This window comes from Bufo gargarizans, chromosome 4, assembly GCF_014858855.1.
Source record: "Bufo gargarizans isolate SCDJY-AF-19 chromosome 4, ASM1485885v1, whole genome shotgun sequence".
Classification (NCBI taxonomy): domain Eukaryota; kingdom Metazoa; phylum Chordata; class Amphibia; order Anura; family Bufonidae; genus Bufo; species Bufo gargarizans.
This window is the reverse complement of record NC_058083.1, coordinates 42,152,318-42,165,370: the sequence shown is the minus strand read 5'-3', so window position 1 is coordinate 42,165,370 and position 13,053 is coordinate 42,152,318. Positions and strand designations below refer to the sequence as shown.

The window sequence follows — 13,053 nt, the reverse complement described above, 5'->3', positions numbered from 1 at the left end:
TACTCTCACCTCTCTCATCTTCTCCCATCCTCTCATTTCCTCTCTTCCCTCCTTGTCCCCTCTCCCTTCCTCTCCTTTCCCCTCCTGCCGTCTCCCCACTCTCTGTTCCGCTCCTCTTTGCTCCATCCTCTTCTCCCATCCCTTCCTCTCTCCTCTTCTCCCCTCATCTTAACTACTCTCCACCTTCTATTTACTGTATTCCTCCATACAGGGAAATGAGGAGGTCTCTTAAAATTTACTAGGAACCTGCAATCAGGAAAGGGAATGTCCAGGCTGCTGAGAGTTGGAGAACATGTCCCCTTCTAAGATATTATTATATTTATATGTACTGTTCATCTATGGAGAATAATTATATGTATAGGTAAATCAGTAATGTTGTTCATGTTGAGAACTATGCATGAAAAGTTTTTGGAAGTTTACCAGAAATGTATATATAGAAGATAAGGTGATAACGGTAAATCTCTGATCTTGAACTTGACGAAGAACATAGTGATCAGAGTGTTTTCAGCCTTAAGTGACTGATAATATAGATTGATGGCTAGAATTCAGAACCATAGAAAATGCAACCACAATGTAATACTGCAGAAAAGTGTGACAGGTTAGGCCAAAAGTTTCATGAAGAAATGCAATTGACCATACCAGAAAAAGCGTTCCCAACTGGCAATGGACTGGATTCATCAGCCATAGGATAATTGGCAAGGGAGGTGGTTAGTGTTACCCCTAAGAGGTGGTATGGAGGGGTAGTTGAGGTTCTTGATGGAGATCCCTTGAGCAGCAGCCCTAAATACTTGGAGAGGTACCCTACACGTAAGGAAGAGGGGAATAACCTGTTGAAAATCCTTGCATGGCTTATCTCCCTATAAAGAATAAAGGGTTGTGTCATAAAGACAGTCTTCTCCAAACACAGTCACCCCTGGGTTTGGATCATAGATATCACACACAGTCAACCTTTGTCACCAGGAAAGATAGGTATTACCATATACAGTATGCTACCATGAAATGAACACTCTCTGTTCTGACTCAATAAGGAGAATTATGAGTAGGGAATCCCTTTCTATGACATCTAGGTGGCATGTTGCCTTGATAAAACAACCCCTTTATGTTGATTAGCACACTTTGGATGCATGTGCGTGCATCATTTGGTTTTAAGGAGTCCATACATGACAGTAAAGTTGAACCTGATGAGTTTGGTGGGGTCAGCTGACTAGCTTATGTGTATGGGGGTGTGCCAACTATCCCTTGACAAACAATTCATTTCATCATGTCCAATCCATTGTTCTCCACTGTAGATAAGCCGCCAGAGGAGTCTAGCAGTTGCTTGCTCTACTCTCCCCACTTGACCAAGCTGAGTGTGTATGCGTATGGGAAGATCAGAAGTCATACAGAAGCTATTTGTCCGACAATTATTATAATTATATGACCAAAGGGTCACTTGATCTGTGAAACAGTCCACAAACGTTTGATAGGCCCAGTTGTTCAATCTCCCATCAAGCTAGCAAGGCTATACTGACAGCAGCACGACATTGCCCTGTAGACATTAATTAGGGTGGTGACATACTTTGGAGAATTCCCAAAGTGCTGGTGAAGCCCATAGTTCACAAGAGTTTGTCAAACTTCACAGTCCGCTAGCCTGTACACACTGGCCACTAAGTCTCATAATAGACTGAAACTTCCTTTTCTGTAGAGATCACTTCTCAGTCATCTCATTACCACAGGCAGGATTACAAGGAGAGGTAGCACTTCTATTATAAAGCTCAAAGCCAATAACACATTATCCGCCACTGACAATAGGAGATAGTCACAGCTCAACTTCTTCTCCTGCTCAGTAGCCTATGCATATGTCACTAAGCATGCACACAACACTCTCCAGTAGAAGTCAATAGGTCATTTTCTGCTCACAGAGCAGTCCTTTACATTCTTCTACAGAAGGTAGTAGATCATGTCCTGATGTTCTGAGGTTTCTTGTGTCGATGGCGTTGCTGTAAAGCTTAGGTTAGATGGACACAACCATAATGATAGGTGTAGGTCAAGAGATCTCAAGCAAACATAATAATTTTAACATCTGACTGGAGTTGTGCTTTGCCATTATATGTTTTCTTTTGCTTCAAGGATGGGGGTGGTCGGCAGTAAAAAGATCTTCTGGAAGAAAAATGAACATCATAATCAGAGTTCTCCAGCTGGACAGTTTTACAAACCTTCTCATCCTCCAATAGTAAGTCATGTATATAGATGGTCTTAGTATTTCTGTATCATGATGTTCTGGCATAGCAATAATTTCCATACTAGTGTCCATTGTCCACCCATCTTCATTGCTTCCATTAGAAATGGTACAGGTGTGGCCTTCTCTAGTTTTTTACCTGAAGTCCAAATAATCGTGTACTTCATTCTGACTCTAGGTTCCAACTCCACGACCTCAGCATTTGGCCGTACAAGGCAGAAGTTCACAAAAAGGTGAGAGATGCTTTTTATACTTAACAATGGTTTCCCAAATTTTTATCTTCAGGAACATATTTATTAACCCAAGTTATATAGTGCTTTGTGTGCTCAATGTGACACTTTTTACACCTACAACAGTTTTGAAAAGTGTTGATAATAATGTCTAAGACGAGTCGTAAAATTAGCCAAATTAATATAGACCATATTACTGTATATGAACAGCCATGAGACAGACTAACATGTCTCACATGCCTAGCGAGTTGCACCGAAAACATCATGCCATGTGCACAATTTTTAAAATTTTTCTACAGTTTCCAAAATTTTCACAAACTCCTAAATTTAGACATTCTACTACTACAAGTTTGTACATATAGAAATAGGCCCAACCATGCGAAGATGCTCAACCACCAACCATGTCGATGTCTAGGCGTAAGAACAAAGGTGCCCGGACTGCTTGAGAACCAGCATGCCAGGAAGGTCATCTAAAGTAATATGTAAAATCCACCACCAATTTCTGTGACTAAGAGGCATTTGACTTGAAACGCGTAAGCTATATGCAATAACGCACTTAAGATTTTATCCATCGGTGCTGGTTTTTACATATTATCTTGAAGGTCCTACAACTCTTTAGCAGATTTTTTCAAAGTTACAGAAAAAATAATGCACCATGATGGAAACCCAAGTGAAGCCATTGACGGAACGCCTTGCTTCAAAGCACCTGTCCTGTGCAAGTATCTTTGATTTCCATTTAATATTCTTTGCCAAGACAGATGGGCTTGTTATGGGCAGGATGAGGACCCTATACCCCAGCTGCATAATGGCACACTGGTGGTTTTAGTGCCTCCAAACCAGGTGACAGGTTCTCTTTAAATGCTTCTCACTACACACAGAATTCTGAATTGCTCTATTGGATTTCTAACCCTTGGACATCTTTCTTTTGGGCACAGAAAAGAAATTTGTTGCTGCATTGCATGACTATACTCCTCTAAATAATGGGGACCTGGAATTACAAAAAGGAGAGAAACTGGAGCTCCTGTCAGAGTAAGTGGTGACATGATGCTATCACAGGGGGGTTCTTTATGAACATTCTGGACCTCTGGACTGTCCCGCCATATTACTCATTTTAGTGCCACACTTTTCTATGTTATTTGGCACAGTCTGTATGGCACTATTATATAAGCACCATATGACAGTATAATGTGTGCCTTTTACGGTACTGTTATGAAGCACAGTCTGTGGTATTTTGATATTTGGTAGCCTTATTGGAGCCATATTATGGCAGGATTACTCTCTTGTTTCCAAAGAATTAATAATCTCAGCTTTCCCCTCCCTCTAACAAACCTGTTTACCTGCCAAGTGATTGGGTGATTAGCTTTGAAATGACTTAAATACCAGAATCAACCCTACCAGGCAATATGCTGGATTTAATAACTGAATAAACCCTAATAAACCAGGCACTGCTTGGTAGGATTGATCCTGCCAATCAAAATGATACCTGTCTTGTGAAAATCGGTTGTGACTTTCCTGAGAAAAAAGACTTTTATTCTTTATACAAGTAAGTGCCTCAGTGCACCAAGGGGTGTGGCCTAGACCCTCAGTGCTCCTCAGCTTTTCAGGTCTGGCCACACCCCTCAGTTACCCTGAGGCTTTCATTTGTATAAAGAATGGAAAGCCTTTTTTATTTTTTGTCTTGGGAACGCTGCAACCGATTTTTACAAGACAGGTATAATTTTAATCAGCAGATTCAACCCTACCAGACATTATAGTTGGTTTAATAGAGTTGTTCCTGCTGACAGGTGCCCTTTAAGCTGACCTTATACTTTAGATAAATGTTGGATGAACACCTATTGGCTAATAGCTAAGTTTCCCGGCCTCTCCACACACCTGTATGCCTGGTGGCGGTCTGTTACCAGACTCCTCTGGTGGTGGTTTAACTCCCTTAAGAATAAAAGGATAGGCATTTTGAAATCGAATAGCCCGATCCTTTTTTCCCCCTAACATCTGTCATTGTGGGCTCCAATACATATAAGTCGGCCACTGTGGCCACAATGAGGGAGTTCACCTGACATTAATCTAATCTGTATGACCAGTTTTAAACATCTTGCCATAAGATCCGGTCATGTTACACTCTGCCAGATATTGGTCCATATTCTACTGAAACGATTAGACTTGTTAAACTTGGGCCAATCACTTCCTTTTAGAATGTAAATTTTTTTTTTTTTTACATTTTTGGTTTCCGATATTTTATTTAACTTTTGCATTTATTGCCTAATTAGAGATAAGTTATATGTGAAATGAATGCATTTTCTTGAATATAATATTTTCTGCTCAGTTCCAGTGGAGATTGGTGGTTGGCAAAGTCTGAACGTACTGGCAAAGAAGGCTACATTCCCTGTAACTTTGTGACTCTTGTCAACAGCTTGGAATTGGAAATGTGAGTAAAAATGTCAGCAAAAAAATGTGTAATTTTCCAATTTTTCCAATATTTTCCAATTTTTACTTAGAGATGATAAACGCTGATAATAAATGTGTAAATTCTCACATAGAGCTCCCAATAAAGACTAATAATGACACTCGCACCCCAAGAGGGCAAAAAAAGGGAGATAAAACTAAATTTTTACTAGTAATCAATAAAAATAAAATAAAAGCAAATCAAAATGACATACTATACACGCCCCTGAAGTATAATGCAGCGAACCCAGTGAGCCAGTGGATGATCAATCACAGGGTACAGTCACAAAGAAATGTAAAAAATTGGAAAGTTCTTACCAATCTTGAGGTGCCTCAACAGGTGCGGTTCAACTGCATATTCTGGTGGCTATTAGCCTCTTGTATAGATAAGGCAGCGGGGACCACTGACCCGAGTAAATCCTAGATTGAGGAAAGGGACTAGGAATACCCTGCCTATCTATACAGAGCACTCGCCCCGAAAGTGGTGACCCTGTCCGGATACCTGACCCTAAACCCGGGCGGTGTCCCTAACAGACCCTATAAACAATTCCCGACGTGCCACGTTTCATCTGGGGAAGCATAAAAAAAATAGGGTATCCTCCAAAAGTTATATACAAAGTGTACAAAAAGTATTCGTCTGTATTCTGTAAAGTATTTTGTCTGATAATTCGTCAGGGAAAACATAAAAAAAATAGGGTACCCTCCAAAAGTTATATATATATATGGCAGATAGATATATGGCAGCCCGTACCTACTGGTGGGCGCGCGCACTTTAGATGAGGGGCGCAGATATATATTTTTCTCCCTATACTTTTTGGTCCACTGACTTTCAGGGAGGCCTCCCTATCAACCTATGCATACCTTTGGATCTTACCCTGACTGGTTTGATCTTGTACATACTTTTTGTACACTCTGCATCTAACTTTTGGAGGATACCCTATTTTTTTAATGCTTCCCCAGACGAACCGCGGCACGTCGGGAATTGTTTATAGGGTCTGTTAGGTACACCGCCCGGGTTTAGGGTCAGGTATCCGAACGGGGTCGCCCCTTAGTGCTTAGTATAGATAGGCAGGGTATTCCTTGTCCCTTTCCTCAATCTAGGGTTTACTAGGGTCAGTGGTCCCCGTTGCCTTATCTATACAAGAGGCTAATTGCCACCAGAATATGCAGTTGAACCGTACCTGTTGAGGCACCTCAAGATTGGTAAGAACTTTCCAATTTTTTACATTTCTATGTGACTGTACCCTGTGATTGATCATCCACTGGCTTTGCTGCATTATACTTCAGAACTGGGGAGGGAAAGTGCGGACATGAAAAACAGGCATATGCAGCAAAAATATGTAGTGTTTGGGGCAGATAAAAAAATTATTTGACACCAAAGATTTCCTTTCTGGGTTTGTGCCAATTTCAAAGTAGGCAATAACTATCTGATTGGTGTCTTACTGCTGGGACCACCCATTTGATTGAAGTGACAGGTTGAGCATGCCTACTGCCCTCCCCCCACTGGACTGCTGGAGATAGCCGAGAGCCTTCTAACTAGTTGGAAGTCTCCAAATCGGGGAACCTTGTCAGGTCCGCAGGTAACATGTCATGTATTTTGTGCCCAGGTTCTTTTTCAATAACATCACTCGGAAAGATGCCGAAAGACAACTCCTGGCTCCGGACAACAGCCCTGGAACATTTCTCATCCGTGAGAGTGAAACCAGCCTAGGTATGATCATGTGGCTTCCACAATTCTGGAAAATTAAATTCCATTTTCCATCTGAATTCTATGTTCTTGGCAAAGGCTTTATTATTGCAGCATTTTAGCGACTTATTCTCATTCATCCTCGTCTGGTCCTCTGATAGCAATACAATACAATATGGCGTCCTGAGACTGTAGCTGATTCATCTATTAAATGTTAAATGTCCAATGAGTTCTTAAAGGGAGTCAGTCACCAGCGGCCTCCCTGTCCAGCTGTTTGTATAGACACATAGCTGTGGTTCACCTGAGCTGAGCTTCTTTTCTTGAGACGCGGATCTGTTCTTGAATATGATACATTTTCCTAATATGCAAATTATGCTATTTGGTGCAATGAGGGCATCACCATTATTTTTGTTGCACCCAAGCTCCACTCTTTTCTCCCCTCTGCTTTGCACTGCCTGCCCCGTCAACAAAAGCAGCTATGGAGGGGCTGGCCACAGAAATGAGTGGAGATTGGGTGCAACAAGAGCAAAAGGCGACACCCTCATTGCACCAAAGGACCAATTTGCATATTAGGAAAATGTATCAGAACTCAGGAACGAAGCCTTGGATCAGTGTTTTAATCAGGTGAACCACAGCAATGTGTCTGTGCGGTTGGATAGGGAGGTCGCTGGTGACAGATTCCCAGATGTCCACACCGCTCTGTATTCACTTCTATGGGAGTTAAAGAAACAGCCAGAATGGGAACCCACATTTAGGAGATAGGTGCTGGTCCCAGAGGTGGGAACCTCTCCTGTGGATTGGAAAACCCCTGTACAATTGGTGAGAACCCCCCTCTTTACAATGCTAGATATTAACAATAATAATTTTTAATAAAAATGAATATAATAATAATAATGTATTTAAATAATGACACCAATAAAAAGAATAATGATAATAAGAAATAATATAAAATAATAATATAATGTAATAACATACATAATAAGTACATTAAATGCCAGAAATAATAATAATAATGATAGGAAATAATAAATATTGTCATATTAAATAATATCAGCAATAAAAAAAATGTATAACATTATTAGGAAATAATAATAAGTATCATATTTAAAATTACCAGCAATTAAAAAACGATAATAATAATAAGAAGAAGAAAATGAAATAAGACTAATAAAAAAATAACAAGAAGAAGAAATAAATAACAAATATATTAAATAATACCAACAATAAAAAAAATATAAAATATAATTATGATAATAATAATATTGTAGATAGTAAATAGTACAGTAAACATTTTAGTTTTATTACTGATGTTATAACAATAATAATGTAGATCATAGTTTAATAAAATAATACAATCATTAATGGGGTTTTGCCATCACAGATAATGGGGGGCATATTGCTAGGATAGGAGGTTGCACTGCGTATGCGCAGCCGCCTTCCATTCATTTCTGTGGGGCCGTCGAAAATAGCCGAGGGCTGGCTCGGCTATTTCCATCAGCCCCATAGAAATTAATATGGGAGCGGAGGCTGCGCATGCGCAGTGCGCTCCCATTCACTTGTATGAAAGCAGCGCTTGGTGGTGGCCAGATCCTGGAAAACCCAGGGTCCTCCAACCACAACTCTCCCCGCTCTGTTCTCGTTGTAGGTGCGTGTCCCACCTCTGGCGATATGCCCCCATTGTATGTGATTGGAATACCCCTTTAAAGGGCTCATTCAGATGGCCGTATGCTGTCTGCAAAAATGCGGATCCGTTTTTTTGCGGATTAGATACTGTCCCATTCACTTCTATGGGGCCCTTTTCTTCCATTGCATCGCTCAGCAAAAAAATGACACATGTCCTATACTTGTCAGTGAAAATCAGGACATGGTCCCATTGAAGTCTATGGATCAGCAAAAAAAATAGGAATGCAAACGGATCCGCATTTTTGCGGACAGCATACGGCGGTCTAAATGAGCCCAAATAATGACTTCATGATAGAAATAATAATAATATAAAATACTAATAACTACAGGTGATGACATTATTCGGCCTACGCAGCGGAAGCGCAGACTAATCCCACATCCTCAGAGCTGTGCAGGCGACAAATACCAGGGGAGCTCAGCTGCCATTTCTACGTGGTGACGTCTGCTGTATGGGGATCTATGCCTGCGTAGAGACATACATAAACCTGAGGCAATGGCCGTGTTTGGATGGTGCAGCTCCTCCCCTAGTATCTATATTTATGTTGTATTTATATGTCAAATTAATGTAATTAGAGTATTTACAGAGTTACAGTATTTCCTGAGGAAAGGCATGTGCCGGCCTCTTATCATTATTAGCAATCTGTGGTTGACACCATGCGAGGTGCAGAGCTACAGTACGAAGTCTGGTTATGTCCTCCACCCCTGCATTACGCTGCTGTTCATTTCCATCTAGAGATGTTTTCAGCAAAAGTGGTTAGGAACCCCCCTTTTTTTCAAACACCCTATTACAACAAATGCTGAGTTAATTCCGGACAGAGGGAGGCTACAAAAATCCTCTCTCGCTCTGGAGGATCTGTACGTCTATGTCTTACACTATTAGTTCATAAATGTGTAATCCTCTATTTCCCCTGTGGAGGCACTGCAGGGAAGTTGCAACACCTGCTGCCACGTTTCCTTGTAGATTACAGCTGATCGCTGAGCCCACCAATGTTCAGTCACTTTTAAAATACACATTGAATGACTTGAAGGGTGTGATTATTTATGCAAATAAATGGGTATTTTTTGAGGGTCGAGGGAATACTTTTTCCTCTTCCTAACCACAAAATTTTCCATTCTAATCCCCTCTATTTGGGTACACTTAACATCCTTGGCTGTTTTCTACCCATAAACTATATTTTTTCAAAAAGAAGATAGTCCTGGCCAAAGGTTTTGAGATGGACACAAATTTTGGTTTTCTGCTTCAGAATTTCTGGTGGTAATTTGCATTAAAGAGGACCTTTCACCTATTATTACACTGTGAACTAAGTATACAGACATGGAGAGCGGCGCCCAGGGATCTCACTGCACTTACTATTATCCCCGGGCGCCGCTCTGTTCTCCTGCTATGCCCTCCGTTATCTCCGGTCACAAAGTTATGGTAGGCGGAGTCTGCCCTTGTTCTTCTGTAGCGCTGGCCAATCGCATTGCAGAGCTCACAGCCTGGGAGAAAATAACCTCCCAGGCTGTGAGCTCTGCGCTGCGATTGGCCAGTGCTAGAGCAGAACAAGGGCAGACTCCGCCTACCATAACTTAGTGACTGAAATCTCCGCCTACTATAACTTAGTGGCTGGAGATACCGGAGGGAATAGCAGGAGAACGGAGCGGCGCCCAGGGATAATAGTAAGTGCAGTGAGATCCCCGGGCGCCGCTTTCCATGTCTGTATTCTTAGTTCACAATGTCATAATCGGTGAAAGGTCCTCTTTAACTCTTGATTTTTATGGATCAGATGAATTGCAGTTAATTGCAAAGTCATTCCTTGCCATGAAAATTAACTGCTCCACAAAAAAAGCATTTCCACTGCTTTTCTGACCTGCCACAAAATTACCTGCTAACATAATTTCAGTGATCTTCTCGTAAGCTCAGGAGAAAGTGTTAATGAGGTCAAGGCAGCTGATATCACTGTCATGCTGATGAAATTAGAAGAGCAGACTGGTTGCTTTAAAAAGTGTGGTTCTTGAAATCGTAGTCTTCTTCTGTTAACCATGGTTACCTCCAAGGAAACACTTGCAGTCATCAATTCTTTGCATCAAAAGGGCTTCATAGACGAGGACACTGTTGCTTGTAAGATTGTAAGTCAACCATTTATCGGATCATGAAGAACTTCAAGGAGAAAGATCTGCACGCACAGTGATGCAAAGGATTTTGGAGAATGGCCTGGAGTCAAAAAAGACAGTAAAAAAGCCACTTATCTCCAAGAAAAACATCAAGGACATAAAGATATTCTGCAGGAAGCACAGAGATTTAACTTCAGAGGACTGGGGTAAAGTTATTTTCTCTGATGAAGCCACCTTCAGATTGTTTGGGACATCTGGGAAAACGATTGTCCAGAGCAAAAAAGCTGAGTGCCTTCATGGGTCCTGTGTCATGACAACAATGAAGCTTCATGAGACCGTTTATGTGTGGAGGTGCTTCTCACCCAAGGGAGAGACAATTTTGCCTAAGAACACTGTCATGAATAAAGAATGAGATCAAATCCTTCTCCAAGAGCAACTTCTCCCAACCATCCATGAGCAATGTGGCGATGAGTAGTGTTGAGCGAACTTGTGGTTTCAAGTTCGGCATACAAGGTTTGGGTTTGATTATCTAAGAATTTCATTATGGATTCCGCTACCACAGACCATAACCTTATGGTCCGTGGTAGCGGAATCCATAACAGAGTTCTTAGATAACCCGAACCTTGTACACTGAACTTGAAACCACAAGTTTGCTCAATACTAGTGATGAACAATGCTTTGTTTAGCATGATGGAGAACAAGTCACAAGGCAAAAGTGAAAACTAAGTGGCTCGGTGAACAAAACATTGAAACTTTGGTTCCACGGCCTGGAAACTCCCCAGATCTCAATCCTATTGAGAACCTGTGGTCAATACTCAAAAAGCGGGTGGACAAACAAAAAAGAAATTGTGATAAACTCCAAGCACTGATTAGATAACAATGGGCTGTCATCAGTCAGGTTTTGGCCCAGAAGCTGATATCCAGCATAGCACAGCGAACTGAAGAAGTCTTGAAATGAAGGGTCAACATTGGAAATACTGAGTCTGAATAAAATTGATGGATTCATCAATAAAAGTTATGGTATAGAATTGTACTTGAGTATACCATAGAAACATCTAAGCAGATCCAAAAACACTGAAGCGGCAAACTTTTTGAAAACCAAAATTTCTCAAGACTTTTGCCCACAAATGTATGTAATAAGATAATATGCCATTTTTATTTTTTCCCGCCAGGCACCTATTCGCTTTCTGTCCGCGACAAAGATGCAACAAAAGGAGACATAATCAAACACTATAAGATCAGGATGCTGGACAACGGCGGATATTATATCTCCCCCTCCCTCACCTTCTCCTCACTACAGGAACTTGTCGGACATTATTCCGGTAAGTGTGTATCATAGGGATATTACACGTGAAGGTCAGGGGATTATAACAGACACTCTGGGGACTGATTATAACGTAAGGAAAAATTAGAGAGGGGGACATAGCCTACAACACGTGCATGCGCTAGTAGTGATGGGGCTTCTTCGGGGGAAGCGGTATTTGCTTATAATTCATGTGCTTTTATTTGCTGCAGTTTATCTCCTTATGGAGTCAAGGTAACAATCTGCAGCAAATTTGCAACAAAATTGTACAAGGTCACTAAAATATTGCATAGATCATTCTTATGTAAATCAAGCTTAAAGGGGTTGTCCAACTTCCAATTTTTTTTTTTTATAATCCCCTCCTCACCTAGCAGGATCCATCAAGGGAAGCATACTTACCTGCCCCTTGACATTCTGTTCAGGCTCTGTGGGTCCTCCACGGTCTTTTACTGCACTTTGGTCCCTTCATGTAATCTTCTGGCATGGATGGCGGTCCCGTGGCTGCAGTGGTGACGTGTCTTTATGCGATACGTAACCCTGTCTGCGCAGGAAGCACAGTGAAGACAGCCGTGGTTCCATGGTACCAGAACTAAGTGTCAGGGGAGTAGTTAAGTATGCTTTCTTTGACAGGTCCCACCAGGTGGGTGTTTCAAAACGTGAATTCAAAAGATTTGAGAATGAAAAGGCTTACATGGGCTAAGTGAATAAATATATTACCTATGTGTGATTAAATATAAGACATCACAGACAAATCACATACAGAATAATAAAAAGTTTATACATCACTAGCCTATGGGGTGAGACTCCGTCGGTCATGCTATAACTCATGTCACGTTATAACACATGACCGACACCCCGGGGTGTACAAGAGATAGGGCAAATCAATACTTACATCCCACCTAAGATGAAGTTCTAAGTGGAGTCCAATTCTCAAATCTATTGAATTCACGTTTTGAAACAGTGGGTTATTTAAAAACCACCTAGAAATTGGACAACCCCATTAATATAAAATGAAAGGTTTTACAACTTTCTAATATACTTCTATTTTCATTTTTCGGACTATTTCAAGATCTCTGCATGCTGTCAGTGAATGGGAACATTCTTATTTATATCTAGAGGCACCAGGCGACACTTGAGCTAATATTTCTCGCAGCTAAAGGCTTGCCAAAATTGTGTCGAGTATTGAAAATCCTCCAGTTACTAAACTAGGCTGTACCCCGGGCTGATACATTTTACCTGCACCAATACATTGTAACAAACTATGAGGACTGGGAAGAGATTTGTGTGGCTGATGTTTTGATTGGAAAGGAAGGTCTAGACTGAATGCAACTAAAGGAAACCCTGAGCTGTGAAGATTGGGTCTGCAGGACCTTTTATTGTATGGAGGTGAACAAGAAGG

The 13,053-nt window shown here is 41.1% G+C and overlaps 1 protein-coding gene across 2 annotated transcripts in view; it reads left to right on the top strand.

Annotated features, from left to right (window-relative positions):
- BLK (BLK proto-oncogene, Src family tyrosine kinase) overlaps nucleotides 1-13,053 on the top strand; it is a 52,918-nt gene that overhangs the window by 17,984 nt on the left and 21,881 nt on the right. The window contains exons 2-7 of one of the 2 annotated variants that reach the window (XM_044289269.1): nucleotides 2,110-2,212; nucleotides 2,397-2,451; nucleotides 3,378-3,477; nucleotides 4,769-4,870; nucleotides 6,495-6,598; nucleotides 11,524-11,673. In XM_044289269.1, the coding sequence (XP_044145204.1) occupies nucleotides 2,111-2,212; nucleotides 2,397-2,451; nucleotides 3,378-3,477; nucleotides 4,769-4,870; nucleotides 6,495-6,598; nucleotides 11,524-11,673 (613 nt within the window). In that variant the 5' untranslated portion in view covers nucleotide 2,110. The remainder of the gene's footprint in view (nucleotides 1-2,109; nucleotides 2,213-2,396; nucleotides 2,452-3,377; nucleotides 3,478-4,768; nucleotides 4,871-6,494; nucleotides 6,599-11,523; nucleotides 11,674-13,053) is intronic. The other variant, XM_044289268.1, reaches the window with a different exon arrangement.